The sequence below is a fragment of the Sinocyclocheilus grahami genome, unplaced genomic scaffold (genome assembly GCF_001515645.1).
Source record: "Sinocyclocheilus grahami isolate Dianchi unplaced genomic scaffold, SAMN03320097.WGS_v1.1 scaffold23.1, whole genome shotgun sequence".
Taxonomy (NCBI): Eukaryota; Metazoa; Chordata; class Actinopteri; order Cypriniformes; family Cyprinidae; genus Sinocyclocheilus; species Sinocyclocheilus grahami.
The window spans coordinates 2,341,097-2,354,717 of NW_015505202.1; the positions used below are offsets into that span (position 1 = coordinate 2,341,097).

General features: G+C 37.8%; 1 protein-coding gene across 1 annotated transcript in view; it reads left to right on the forward strand.

The window, feature by feature from the left end:
- LOC107561359 (protocadherin Fat 1-like) overlaps nt 1–13,621 on the forward strand; it is a 37,134-nt gene that overhangs the window by 18,974 nt on the left and 4,539 nt on the right. The window contains exons 11-22 of the mRNA XM_016245793.1: nt 234–430; nt 584–737; nt 1,987–2,220; nt 5,491–5,880; nt 5,958–6,172; nt 8,024–8,161; nt 8,292–8,435; nt 8,582–8,770; nt 10,014–10,815; nt 11,508–11,639; nt 12,575–12,726; nt 13,033–13,495. Of these exons, the coding sequence (XP_016101279.1) occupies nt 234–430; nt 584–737; nt 1,987–2,220; nt 5,491–5,880; nt 5,958–6,172; nt 8,024–8,161; nt 8,292–8,435; nt 8,582–8,770; nt 10,014–10,815; nt 11,508–11,639; nt 12,575–12,726; nt 13,033–13,495 (3,210 nt within the window). The remainder of the gene's footprint in view (nt 1–233; nt 431–583; nt 738–1,986; nt 2,221–5,490; nt 5,881–5,957; nt 6,173–8,023; nt 8,162–8,291; nt 8,436–8,581; nt 8,771–10,013; nt 10,816–11,507; nt 11,640–12,574; nt 12,727–13,032; nt 13,496–13,621) is intronic.

A 13,621-nucleotide genomic window follows, 5' to 3' on the forward strand; every position in this document is an offset into this window, starting at 1 on the left:
TGTATATGAGTGTTTTGTATTATACTGAAGCTGATTAGCGATATTCAGAGCATCTTGTTATTGTCCTCAGTTTCATTACATCACCTGATTAGTATCTTGTTTACAGCTAGAAATACAATGAATCTCCAAGCTGTGTAGAATGATGCTAAACGCATGATGATTTGACTGCTAATCTCCTTATTAAATATTTCTAATTAGACCAAAGTTAATTTTTCCTTGTTTAATGTATTCAGGAGGAGACCCGCAGGGCCTGTTTGATGTGAAGCACACAGATGGTGTTTGGGTAGTCACTGTCAAAAAAACCCTGGACAGGGAGGAGAGAGATTTCTATCTTTTAAACATCACAGCCATCGATGGAACCTTTGAGACAAAGGCTACCATAGAGATCACTGTCCTTGATGCAAATGACAACAGTCCTGTTTGTGAGAAGGCATGATGTATATATTAATTATACCCTGAGCTTTTTACTGTGCAGAGAACTTTTAATTAATACATTTTAGACACATTTGTTTACAGAGAATTTAGTTTTTACAAAGTGACTTCTGCAGTGTCAGTTTAAATTGAAATCCACTTTTGTTCTCAGGATGTGTATACTCAAACTGTTCCTGAAGATGCACTTGTTGGAAGGCAAATTCTTCAAGTCTCAGCCATTGATGCAGATATCCAGTCAAATGCAGAAATCACGTACCAGCTGAGTGGCAGTGGAGCTGAATCATTCACAATTGATGCCAAAACAGGTAAAATAAGCAAATGGGAAATATATAGTCATTCAAGCTTGCATTTATATCTAAAGCAAGAGGTTAAGTGTCTGATTCAAGGACATAATGGCAGTAGCTCATTGATCACTCCATGCCTGGTTCAAGCCCACAACCTTGTGTTTATCGGTCCTGATTGGTATCGACTTTAATGCATTCAGTGTTTAATGTGAATAGCAATTTTCATAATACCTATTGTTCCAAAGCCACTTTACATAGAAACCCCTTAAAACCCCAAGTGAACAAGCCAAACATGAATGTGGCAAGGAAAAACTGTAAGACTGTAAATATAAGGATGAGAAGGAATCACTCAAAAGAATGTTCCCATCCTTTCTCTTGCCGGCAAAAAGAGTAAAGAGTACTTACTAATGTATTTAAATAAAAACAAAACTGTTCAAAAGTTTGGGGTTGGTAAGATTTTTTTATGTTTTTGAAAGAAGCCTCTTACAATCTCTCAGGCTGCATTTATTTGATCAAAAATATGTAGAAATGTAATCTATTGTAATTTTTTTTCCGCCTGTGATGGCTAAGCTACATTTTCAGCATCATTACTCCAGTCTCACTTGATCCTACAGTAATCATTTTAATATGCTGATGCTTAAGAAACATTTCTTATTATCAATGTTGAAAACAGATAGAAATATAAATAGAAAGATAAATAGAAATCTTTAGTAACTGTATGTCTTTACTGTCTCTTTTGATACATTTAAAGGGATAGTTCACCAAAAAATGAAAATTACTCCATGATTTACTCAGCCTCAAGACATCCTAGGTGTATATGACATTCTTCTTTCAGACGAATACAATCTGAGTTATATTAAAAAATGTCCTTGCTCTTCCAAGCTTTATAATGGCAGTGAATTGCTGTCAAGATTTTGAAGCAAAATAAAGTGCATCCATCCATCCATTACAAAAAGTACTCCAGATGGCTTCGGGGGGTTAATAAAGGCCTTCTGAAGTGAATCAATGTGTTTGTGTTCTGATGGATGTATGCACTTTATTTTGCTTCAAAATCTTGACCACCATTCCCTGCCATTATAAAGCTTAGAAGAGCCAGGATATAGGATGGCTTGAGGGGGAGTAAATCATGGGGTAATTTTTATTTTGGGGTGAACTATCCCTTTAATGCATGCTTGCTGAATAAATTTCTTTCTTTATTAATTTCTTTAAAAAAAAGTACTGACTCCTAAACCTTTGAACGGTAGCATAAATATTCATATCTTTCTTCTAGGTGCAGTGAGAACACTGGTAACCCTGGACAGAGAGATGACAGATGTGTACAATCTAAGTGTGCGTGCAGTGGATGGAGGCGATCGTTTCTGCCAAGCTTCTGTGCTCATCACAGTCGATGACATTAATGACAGCGCCCCCAAATTCACATCTGAAAAACATCATGTTAGTATTTTTCAGAATACACAACCTGGGACATACGTGGCACGGCTAGAGGCTTTCGATGCAGATACTGGTATGAACAACTTTACAACATTATTAACCATTTCTGTTGTTTGCTAACAATGTTTGTTTAAATTCCCTCATACAATCATGAAGAACAATTTGTTAGACTGTAGTTAGATGTACAGTAGTTGTTTCCAGCAGTGTGTATCTTGATTTAAGCTGTTGTTGCATCAGTAGTTTTTAGTCAATGCCATCTTTTTCTCTGTGTGTAATTTCATCACTCTCATCTTCACTCAGCGTGCATCGTTCCCTGACAATGGGACTGCTGAATATAATATTTGCTCCTCATGCATAATTGTCTTTTCTCCCTATAAAGGTAACAATTACTTTCTTGCAGTGGTATGCACTCTAATTTTCTGCAGATAATTGTAACTTTCTGCCTCGGAATTAAAGTTCAGATCACTTTTTCCTTTTCTGACATCTAAAGTGACTGTTGCGTTTGACTTCAAATTATTATTGAATTATTTTTGTCCATCTGGGCTTCAGTCTCAACACTAAATGGCGAGATGCCCATCTCCTTTGTTCAGATGAAGTTACATGCATACTTTCCATTCTCTGCCGCATCATTACTCTTCAAAGTTTGGTCACTTGAAGGCCTGTCTGTCTTGCAAACACTATTGTGGGTACTAATGACTAAAGTAAACAACTACCCGGATGGATGTCTTGTAATTAGTGGTTCTTTCAGAAATTACCATCAACAAGATGTGTTTGTGAGCATGTGCTGATTGAAGGGGAGATTTTGAAGTGATTAATTCCAATTCACTCAGCTGTCATCGTAGGATTTTCATAGGCGTTAATTAGTCAGAGGCAATTAGGCTGGACGACCGGGCGACACTGACAACAAAGTCTGCTCTCATTGCACTAATGAGCATATAAACTGCAAATTAACCCAACAAGAAGCAATCAGATCATATTTATGCCATCCTGCTCCACTATAATATGAAACAGACTAGAGGAATAGGCTCATTTTTGCATCCCTTGGGTTTCATTGCCAGTCCAGACACTCTCCTTATGCCAGGTTCAGACTACACAATATTTTTGTCGGTCACGATAGTCACTGTGTCAGATTACACGATTTTGACTCCTAAAATCTTGTCATGTCGTGGACAAGAAACATGTCAGACTATACGTTGCTTCCCGACCATTCATCGCGTGCCGTCTTTAGCGTGATGTCATTGAGAAGGCGGAACTAGTGACTGACTTCCGAAAACAAGAGTGTAAACATTGCTGAAGCGCTTCCGCTATAGTTCGCCAGCATTTTTCTTTCTTTGTTCTGTCGTGGTAGTCCCTCGATGACACATCATACAGGCAGGAGTACTGCTGCCACAGCTCCACGAACCTTTCCTGCATCTCATAATTCCACCTAGCAGCACAATCATCTCTCTTTCGTTTTGCCATGTTTGAAACCTGTGTATGAAAGAGCTTCTGTGCTGCGATTGGTCAACATCATCAATGTGACAGAACTCGTCGTGGATGACGGAAAAAAAATTAAACATGCTAGTCTTTCTGTCGTGATGTCGGGAAGTATCGCAAACACTGAATTGGTTGTCGTCCACTATGACACACTACACGTGCTGAAACGATGGAATCTTGTGTCCTGATGCCCATTGTCGTTTACGAATCCCCACGACACCCTACGTCAAGCAAATCGTGGCAAAATCGGGCTAAAATTGTGTAGTCTGAGAGTGTTATCATTTCAACCCACCCATGACTTAATGATATTGTAACGGGGCTGACAAGATCCATGTGCAAGCTTTATTTCATAAGAGAAGTGGTCAAACACTGGCAGGGTCGATCGATGGCAAACAGGTATATGGCGGGCAAAACACAAGAATAGTCCTAGGGCTAGCGTAGATCACTGATCAGCAGACAGAATCACAGGGGCAAGACGAGAGGGAAAAATCCAGGAAAACAGGCAAAGATCAGAAACCGAGAGAACAGGCAAGGCAAGGCAAAACAAGGAAACACAGAGACTCGGAACGGGGTACAGGCTAAACAATACTCAGCAGAGAATGGTTGTTTGAGTGGGTGTTATATAGTGAGTGAGTGATATGAAACAGCTGTGTGCAATCAGTGCAATCAGTGCAGTGTGTAATCAGTGCGAATGATGGGATATGTAGTCCGGGGTGCTATGCAACAGTTTGTGTTGTGCGAGAGTCAATGTAATGGAAAGGGTGACCTCTGGTGGTGAAGGAACGGAAGTCCATGGACAGGATTCGTGACAGATATAATGATATGCTTATGCCCACTTCTACTCAATTTAAGTCCAATTTTTCAACTTGTTTACTCTTCTCAACTATGTGTCTTTATTTTAGGCTGCATTTTTGTCATGAAGCATCATGAATTTAATTACAAAGAGCACAAATAACTGTTTCTCTTGTTTACAGTAAGAGAAAGACTGTAAAAATGCTATAGAAAAAAGTGTTAGCTGGTTAACTGTAAGTTACCTGACCATATACAGTGAAAAACTGTAATTTTTTTTAACATCACGTGTAATTTTACAGTAAAACTGAAGTAAAATCTATGAATTACCATTTTATATAAAAGGACATTCGCAGAAGTCTCTGTGTGGCACATCTCATTATTATTATTTTTTAAAATTTGAATAGTTTTGTTTCTTGCTTTTGTCATCAGTGATGTACATGATGATGTTTTGTGTTAAACTTTCTGTTATTTAGTTAATGTTTACTTAAATATTTTATTACCCTGATGGTGTTTTGTGTTTATGACCAAGTGCACAGTCTACCATGTATATGAGTTTTGGCCATGATTTATGGACAGGCCACATATGATGATGCATCATGCCTTTTTCAACACAGATGCCATTTTTTTTAAACTGTAAATTTAACAAGATATTTTTTATATTGAGTGGTTTGAGAGATGGGTGCTGACATCTCATATATCCCACAGCACCACAGCTTTGGCACATTAAGCTATTTAAACAACACCTATAAACCTTATATTGGTAACCAATACAAAATTAACTCCATTTCTGCTATAAACAAAGGCATTTCAATGAAAGAATGAAAAGAGGACTTGTGTGAACACTCAACATACTAAATTGACTTTTTCAATGATTCAATTCAATTCAAAACACTACAGGGAACTGAGAACTTTAAAAACTACTCTGAGACAGACTGCTTCCGCCAACAACCACCTGTTCCCAGCCTACACACCAGAGTCCCATGCTGCCACAAATCTAATACGGGCCTTTAGAAATCTAATGCAGACCTCCAGAACTGACCTTTCCTAATACTCTTTCTTGTTTCTTTATCTCCAGGGATGAACGGTAAAATACGTTACTCGTTTGAAGACTCTGCCGGAGGTCTGTTTTCAATCGAGGAGAGCTCAGGAATTATTAGTTTAGAAAGGTCCCTGGACAGACAGACAAAGACCATGCATGTGCTGAGGGTACGAGCAACAGACCAGGGCTCTCCTCATAGACTGTCCTCTCTCAGCTCTGTGGTGGTGACAGTGCTGGATGCTAATGACCATTCACTGGCGTTTGAGCATAGGGAATACGTTTCCACAGTTCCTGAGGAAGTTACGATAGGGAAAAAGCTTCTGAATGTCTTTGCTGCAAGCAGGGACCGGGAAATTACTTCCCAGACAATGTACTCTATCACTAGCGGCAACGAGCAAGGAGCTTTCCGAATTGATTCACAGACAGGTGACACACACACACACAGTTTCCCCTCTGACAGTGTGGCTCAAAGAGGACTCCACTGTAAATGTTTGTGTTTGCAGGTGACATCTTTGTGATGGAGGCGCTGGACTATGAGGTGTCTCCACAGCACTACCTGACAGTGAAGGCCACCACCAGAGGAAAACAGTCGCTCAGTGACACAGCTAGTGTTACTATTCACCTCCTTGACATCAATGACAACAGCCCTGTGTTCAGCCAGAAGATCTACTCAGCTGTAGTCAGTGAGGACGCCAAACTTGAGAGTACAGTGCTGACGGTAAGTGTTTTGCATGTGTTTGCATTAAATTACACTGTATCTTTGAAGTGGTCCATAGTGTAGGCAGTTATGTTTTGCAGTATGTATGGCAGTTATGTTTCAGGTTCTCTCTACACTTCCACTTCACAATATGGTCTGTTTTTATATGCAACAAGTTTACAACCACTTTTTTTTTTGTCACAGCTTAGTATTTTCATAGTTAATAAAACCCAAACAAACAGAACACCCCTGCTGGTCTTAGCTGGTTTAAACTGGAAGTAGCTGTTTTTAGCTGGTCTCCCAGCCTGGCCAAGCTGGTCTATTCCAGCTATAACCAGCTTAGCTGTTTTTTTTTCTTTTCTGTTCTTAATGCAACATGCTTTAAGAATATTCAGAACACCTTATTAACCACATAACACCACCATGGCAAACAACACTAAAGAGCCTACCATCCAATTCGCCAAGAACAACTTATCAACTGCATTACAACTTACTTAAGAGCCCAGAACACCCCAACAACCACAAAGTAAAATGCCACAAAACACTCATGACATCCAGGGCCATACACAAGTTTTTTTGTACTTTTTTGTACTGAGGTCCAAAAACTGAGGTTATTTTTGATGTTTCAAGATGTTTCAAGGACAAAAAACAGAACAATTTATGACAAACATTAATTGTTTGTCAAGCAGAAAGCAGATTCTTAGACATGAGAATCAGGTTAAATGTTTGAATGAATTATCCACATTACAAACTGAAAACACAGAAGGGTTAAATATTAAAAATAATTTAGTAAAATTATACTTCCTTTATTTCAGCATTTTGGATTTAAATTATAGACATCTCTCAAACAGTACATAAACATTAGCGGAATGTGTTTTATATTATGAACTTGTAGGAGCATCAATGTTCAAATAGCTTCAGCAACATGTTTCTTTCCTGAATTAGTTTTCAAAGTCTCAGTGACTATGTCAGTGACATATGGTCAACTGATATTTTATGTATACTGTATGTTTTATGAAACATTTTATTAGACAAATGAATTTACCTACAGCTACCAGATGGCTACCTACAGTTTATTAAATTCATTAACAATATGTGCACATTTGTTAGGCAGCATACAATGCTGAAAACAACTCTGTTAATGTTTCTCGTCTCATCACATTGACAATTACGAATTAAATGAACCACATAAATCATAACCTATATTAAATTCATAAGGCAAAATTAGACAAAAGTTAGTTTGCATCCCTGATTATACCATATCTGTCAATTATTTAACATTTCTATTGTAAAACATCTATCAATTATTAAATATTTAGTTTAGCTTCTTGCATCTTATCTCTCAACTGAAGAGTCACGCTAAAATTTGACTCAGCAGCATCTGTGAACAGTAAAGCCCACCTAATTTGACTTGATGGGTCATCTTAAACATTTCGATGTTGACGAGTGTTATTAGAGCTCTAAAGCAGCTTGTGAGAAAGTCGGCTATCTTGGTGCTGTGCGATATCCTTGATGCACCAAAGCAGAGTTAATAGGTAATTCTTTCATTGTATACATTGGAAAAAATACTGAATTCTGGACCTCGGGGACCTAAATGGTGGGTATAGCCATGATAACACCTTACCAAGCGGATAGCACCACCCTGGCAACCATCAAGAACATCCTAGCAACCGTATAGCACCACTTTAACATCCACCCTGAACACTTCGGCATTGTGCTGACAAGTTTCGGGCGAGCAGGCACCACATTAATCTAGTTAAAATTATGAAATTGTATTTTGATTGTGTTGCTAAACCAATATAAAAAATGTGTGGCATATGGTTTATGTGAGATTAACAGATTTTCATCCAGTGTAATGATCCCTGTCCTTAGGTACTAGCGAATGATTTTGATGGGCCTTTAAACAACCGGATCCACTATTCCATTGAGAACAACAACCAAACATGTCCATTCATCATGGATGCAGGCAGTGGTGAACTGCGACTGGTCCATCAGTTGGACAGGGAAAAGGTAATGCTTTTTGAATAACATCTTCCTCCTTGACTACAGCTTCACAGGCCTTGACAACAGTGTTCCTAATTCCTTGCAAAAGCCAAGGATGAATCCATCTTTTCCGCCTTTTTCATCTCGGTTAAATTAGGTAGCGAGTTACATGCTGACCGTTCTGGCTTCCGACAGTGGAAATCCCCCCAAATCCGACAGCGCTGCAATCAACGTGACCGTGTCTGATGTGAATGATAATCCCCCTGTCTTCTCTCAGGCTAACTACAGTCTCATCATCCAGGCAAGACCACACTCTCCCATAGAGTAGAGCAAATTAAATCCTACACTCTCTTTCCTAAACTCCATGCCTGAAATCTCAGTGAGAGGTGATGTTATAATCGCTCAGTTCTTTTGGAGTGATTCTGGATATCTTTCTCTCTTCTGTAGGAGAATCTGCCTTCAGGGGCTGCAGTGTTACAGCTCAATGTGACAGACAATGACTCCCCTCAAAATGGGCCTCCTTTCTCCTTTAGTTTTCCGAAGGGTGATGAGTCAAGCTCATTCAGCGTAGACCAGCAGGGTGTGGTAAAGACAGCTGGACCACTGAGAAAGGGTCAGCATATACTCCAAGTGCAGGTGAGAACTGAGCTTTGTTCATTTGTTGGGACTTCATGGACCCCTGTGGGTGCTTCACAAATAGCCAGGGGACCCTCACTGATAAGAGTGCAACAGTGAATTCTTTAGCAGAATGGGGTTCCCCAAGTATACATTTTCCCCTTAGGAATTAAAAAAATAATAGCCTTAAACCAAACCAACCAAATTAATTAAAACAAAAATGTGTCTGAAATCATAAAAAATACAAGGTAGTTATTTGCAGACACATTGGGCTCATGACAAGGTTCCGTGGCTTAGACACGTTGGACAAATTATGCATGATTAGAGGATGATAACCTGATTTTTAGGCTGAGAACAGCATTAATTTTTGTAACCCCCCCCCCCCCCCCAAATCTAAAATATTAATAAGTCTTTGATTTGATACCAAAATGTAACTGTTAGTGGAAGATTCCATTGTGTTATGTGATGCAGACATTTGTAAAGAGTCATGTGTTAAAAGTTCCCTCTTGTGTTGAACAAGTGTCATAGCAGGCAAGTGAAAACACTTTTACAGCCTTCCTATCCACAATGCTCGGTTCTATAGTCCAGTAATATTAGCAGAATTTAGTTAGATACATAATTATAGCTTACTTATTCTAACTTATAGACCAATTTTATATTTCATGAATATTATGTCACATTTTGTATTTACTTTACTGTTAAAAAATTTGGGGTCAGTAAGACTCCATTAAAACAAAGAAAGAAAACAAAAAGAAAGAAATTCATATTTGTAATTCAGCAAGGATGCATCAAATTGAACAGTAAAGACGTATATGTAATTTTTTTTTAAATATTTCTATTTCAAATAATTTCAAAGTTCTTTTGAACTTTCTATTCATCAAAAAATCCTGAAGTGTATCGTTTCCACAAAAATATTAAGCTGCCCACCTTTTTAAAACTTTGATAATTATAAGAAATTTTTCTTGAGCTGCAAATCAGTATATTCTAATGATTTCTGAAGAATCATGTGATGCTTATATTATATTAATTATATTATATTATTAATTTATTTAAATGAAAATCTTAAGTTAGTCATTGTCGTATGTTCAAATATGAATTAAATAAAAATACAAAAGATTTTAATTGAATTTTAACTATTTGTATGTACTTTAACAAATATTCTGTCATACATTATATATGTTTGTTAGGGTTATTAATAAAAGTTAATGTAAATTGTTACCTTAGTCTAAAATCTAAAAGGAAAATCTTCTGTGTCTAATTTCAGGTGTCTGACAATGGAAGGCCTTCACTGAAATCAGTCACATCTCTCAGTGTGCTTGTAGTACAGACAAGTGTGTATCCTCCATCTGTGCTTTCTCTGGATGTTTTCATCATGATCTTGGAAGATGAGTATTTAGGAGGCATGCTGGGCAAGGTCCACGCCACAGATCAAGATGAATATGATACGCTCACATTCAGTCTGGAGCCACAGTCACACAGCTTGTTCTCTGTCGTTGGCACGGATGGCAGACTGTTGGCCTGCGGAGGCTTGGACGTGGGTCATTACCAGTTTAATGTCTCAGCCAGTGATGGCCGTTTCTCAGCCTTAGCCAGTGTTACAGTGAATGTGCTGCGGGTCACCGAGCAGATGCTGGACAGTTCTGTTTCTGTGTGCTTTGCTGGCATCGCTGCAGAGGATTTTATTCAGGACCGCTGGAAAAACTTCCAAAAAGCAGTCCGCCGTATCGCCGGAGTCCGCAGGGGTGCCATGCAGTTGATCAGTCTACAGACTGCAGAAACTGGCGACAGCCTGGATGTTCTTCTGTTCTTTGAGAGATCAGGACGAGGTGGCAACTCGCTGGAAGCCCTCTCTCAGAAGCTCAGCTCTTCCAGAGCAGCCATCAAAGAGATGACAGGACTACATGTAGTGCGGGTTTTGAATAGTCAGTGCTCAAGCTCTGAGTGTCCTGGCAGTATGTGTAGACGAGTGGTCCTGCTTAACCAGACCAGTATGGCCACATACAGCACTGCCCGACTGAGCTATGTCACACCCAGACACCACATGACAGCCAAATGCCTGTGCACAGGTATGCAATGTTACCATCATAAACTGGGTAACAGTCTATAAAGCTGTTGCATTTTGAATTGTGAAATAAATCAATTTAATTTTACTTAATTTTTACCTAATTAGATTTTGATTATTAGTATTATTATTTGTACTTTTATCATTAAAATAAATATTTCTACACAATAATAATAATAGTTCTAAAGGTATAAAAGAATATTAAATCATGGCTTGTTTTTACACTCTTATTTAAAAAAAGTTTATTTTTTATTTATTTTTAGAATTAATTGCACAATTATTATTATTAACAACAACAACAACAACAATAATAATAATAATTCTAGTTTTAGAGAGATAAAATAATATAAAATTATGATTTGTTTTCATGGTGTTTGATAAAAAAAACTAATTTATACAATCCCTAATAAAACCAATAATTTTAGTGTTATTTGTACTATTATCATTAATAATAATAATATTTTTTACAATTTTATTTTTAGTATTATTTGTACTATTATTATTAATGCAAATATTAATAAATAATAATAGTAGTAGTAATAATAATAGTTGCTGTTGTAATAATAAAAGTACAAATATTTGTAGAAATTATTATTACAATTATTATATTGTGTAATGATGCTTTGACAATATTGTATGTAAAAAAATAAAGTCTAAAGTACATTTGTTGAATCTCAATTTATGTTTTTTTTTCAGACAGAAAGTGCCTGAAGCATGAAACCACTTATGTAAACAGTCCATGTCCAGAGGGCTATGAGTGTGTGTCAGGCTTTGGGAAAGACAAACACAGCTGCATATGCACAGGTGCTACCAAAGTCAAATGCTCAGGTAACAGTGAATTAATTTCCTTATCAGAGAAGACAGTGTCATTCGAGCCGTTCATGCCAGACTGGGGAGAGAGGTGTTGTAATAATGTAAAATATGTGAAAAATAATGTGTTTTTCGAACAACGTAGTATGAGAGCCTGTTCTAGTACACCCCCAAAACAAAATCAAGACTTTATAAAAGAGCATAATAGGACCCCTTTAATGCAGAGAATGGCAGCTTCTCTTGAGTAAGATCTATGAGGCGTTTAACAGTAAATCATCTACATAATAAAAGACGTGAGTTTCTTCAGCTGAGAAATGGGTATCCTTTATTATATCCTTAACGAGAATGTCATAACAGTTTTAATTATCTTCCACAGTGTTATACTTCTTTTGTTAGAGTAATTATAATTGATGTATTTTACTATTACAAAGACATTATAATGGTAACCTTAATTTCTGCCAAAATACCATTTTGTAAAAACCATACTGAGTGATCACAGTTTTATTTTAGAATCGATGACTGTAGTTATTATGCAGCTAAAGGCAAAATGCAGTAACTGTACACTGAGCCAAAACTGAACTCTGGCTGTTATCAGGTCTCTTATACTATAATCTGTCCGTTAAGTTACCAGTTAGCTCAACTATGTAAAAAAAAAAAAAAAGTAAAAATCAATCAATCAATCAAAAAGCAATTTTCTCAGTTCCAGTGTTGCTGTAGTTACTGTATTTTGCTTGTGTATGGCAGTATGATATTGTGGTGGAAGCATTAGTTAATCCTTTTAGTATGGTCTACAATTTTCCATCGCTTAAAATTATTTAGTAAGTCATTAATTATTACAGCCAGTTTTAAGGTGTGTAAAACAGACATAAGCGACCAGGATCCCAACTTAAATGTCATCTGTTTTTATTTTAATTTATTTACTACTATCTGTATTCTGTTTTTTCTGTTCCAAGGAGGATCTTCAATGACATTTAATGAAAGCAGCTACATTAAATATCGCCTGAGGGAAAGCATGAGAGAAGTGAAGCTCACGCTCAAGTTAAAGACTCTCTCAAGAGAAGGAACGGTAATGCTTGCCAGAGGAAGAGGCCACAGTGTTTTAGAGGTATAAAAGAATATTAAAATACAGTACCGTATACGTAAACCCTAATAGAACCAGATGTCCCTAGATAAGTCTGAAAACAGCTTAAACTAGTCTAGGATGGTCTTTATGATGGTTTTAGAGTGTTTTGTGGCAGGCTGGGAAACTAAATAACTAAACTATTTTAAACCAGCTTAGAACAGAAAAATCACCTTAAACTGGTTTAAGCTGTTTCTTGGCAGTGTACTTTGGATGATAGTAACTTTATTTTTCCATTTCACCTAAATTTTGCCATTAGATTTCTTAATATTGACTGCATGTTTTCCTTAGATAGTGGGTGGCCGACTGCAGTTCCAGTTGGATTGCGGCTGGGGTCTCGCTACAGTTTCTGTGCACAGCGTCCTGGTGAATGATGGCCAATGGCACATGGCAGAACTTGAGGTGAAGGGTAACTATGCCAGGCTGATTCTGGATCAGCTCCATTCTGCATCAGGCACTGCGCCCGGTCCCCTCCACTGCCTCAACCTGGGCGACCAGGTGGTCCTGGGTGGACACGCTCAATGTCTCGGTTCCAGACTCAGGCGCAATCTGCCTGTATCAGACAGCCTACAGGGCTGCATGGACTCTGTGCTGTTTAATGGACAGAGACTGTCCTTGGACTCAAATGGTCCATTAGGGGTTGCCATTGAGGACATGGTGGGAGTGTCTCCTGGCTGTGTCTTCTTCCCATCTCCAGACTGCTCCAGTAATCCCTGCCTCAACGGAGGGAGCTGCTTAATGAGGCAGAGTGGAGGTAGACTGAACCCACATACTGTAGATTCATGAAAATATAATACTAAGAATATCTGTATTCATTTTTTCATATTTTTATTCAGATAAATATTATTATTAGACTCGAAACACCCCCCCCCCCCCCCCC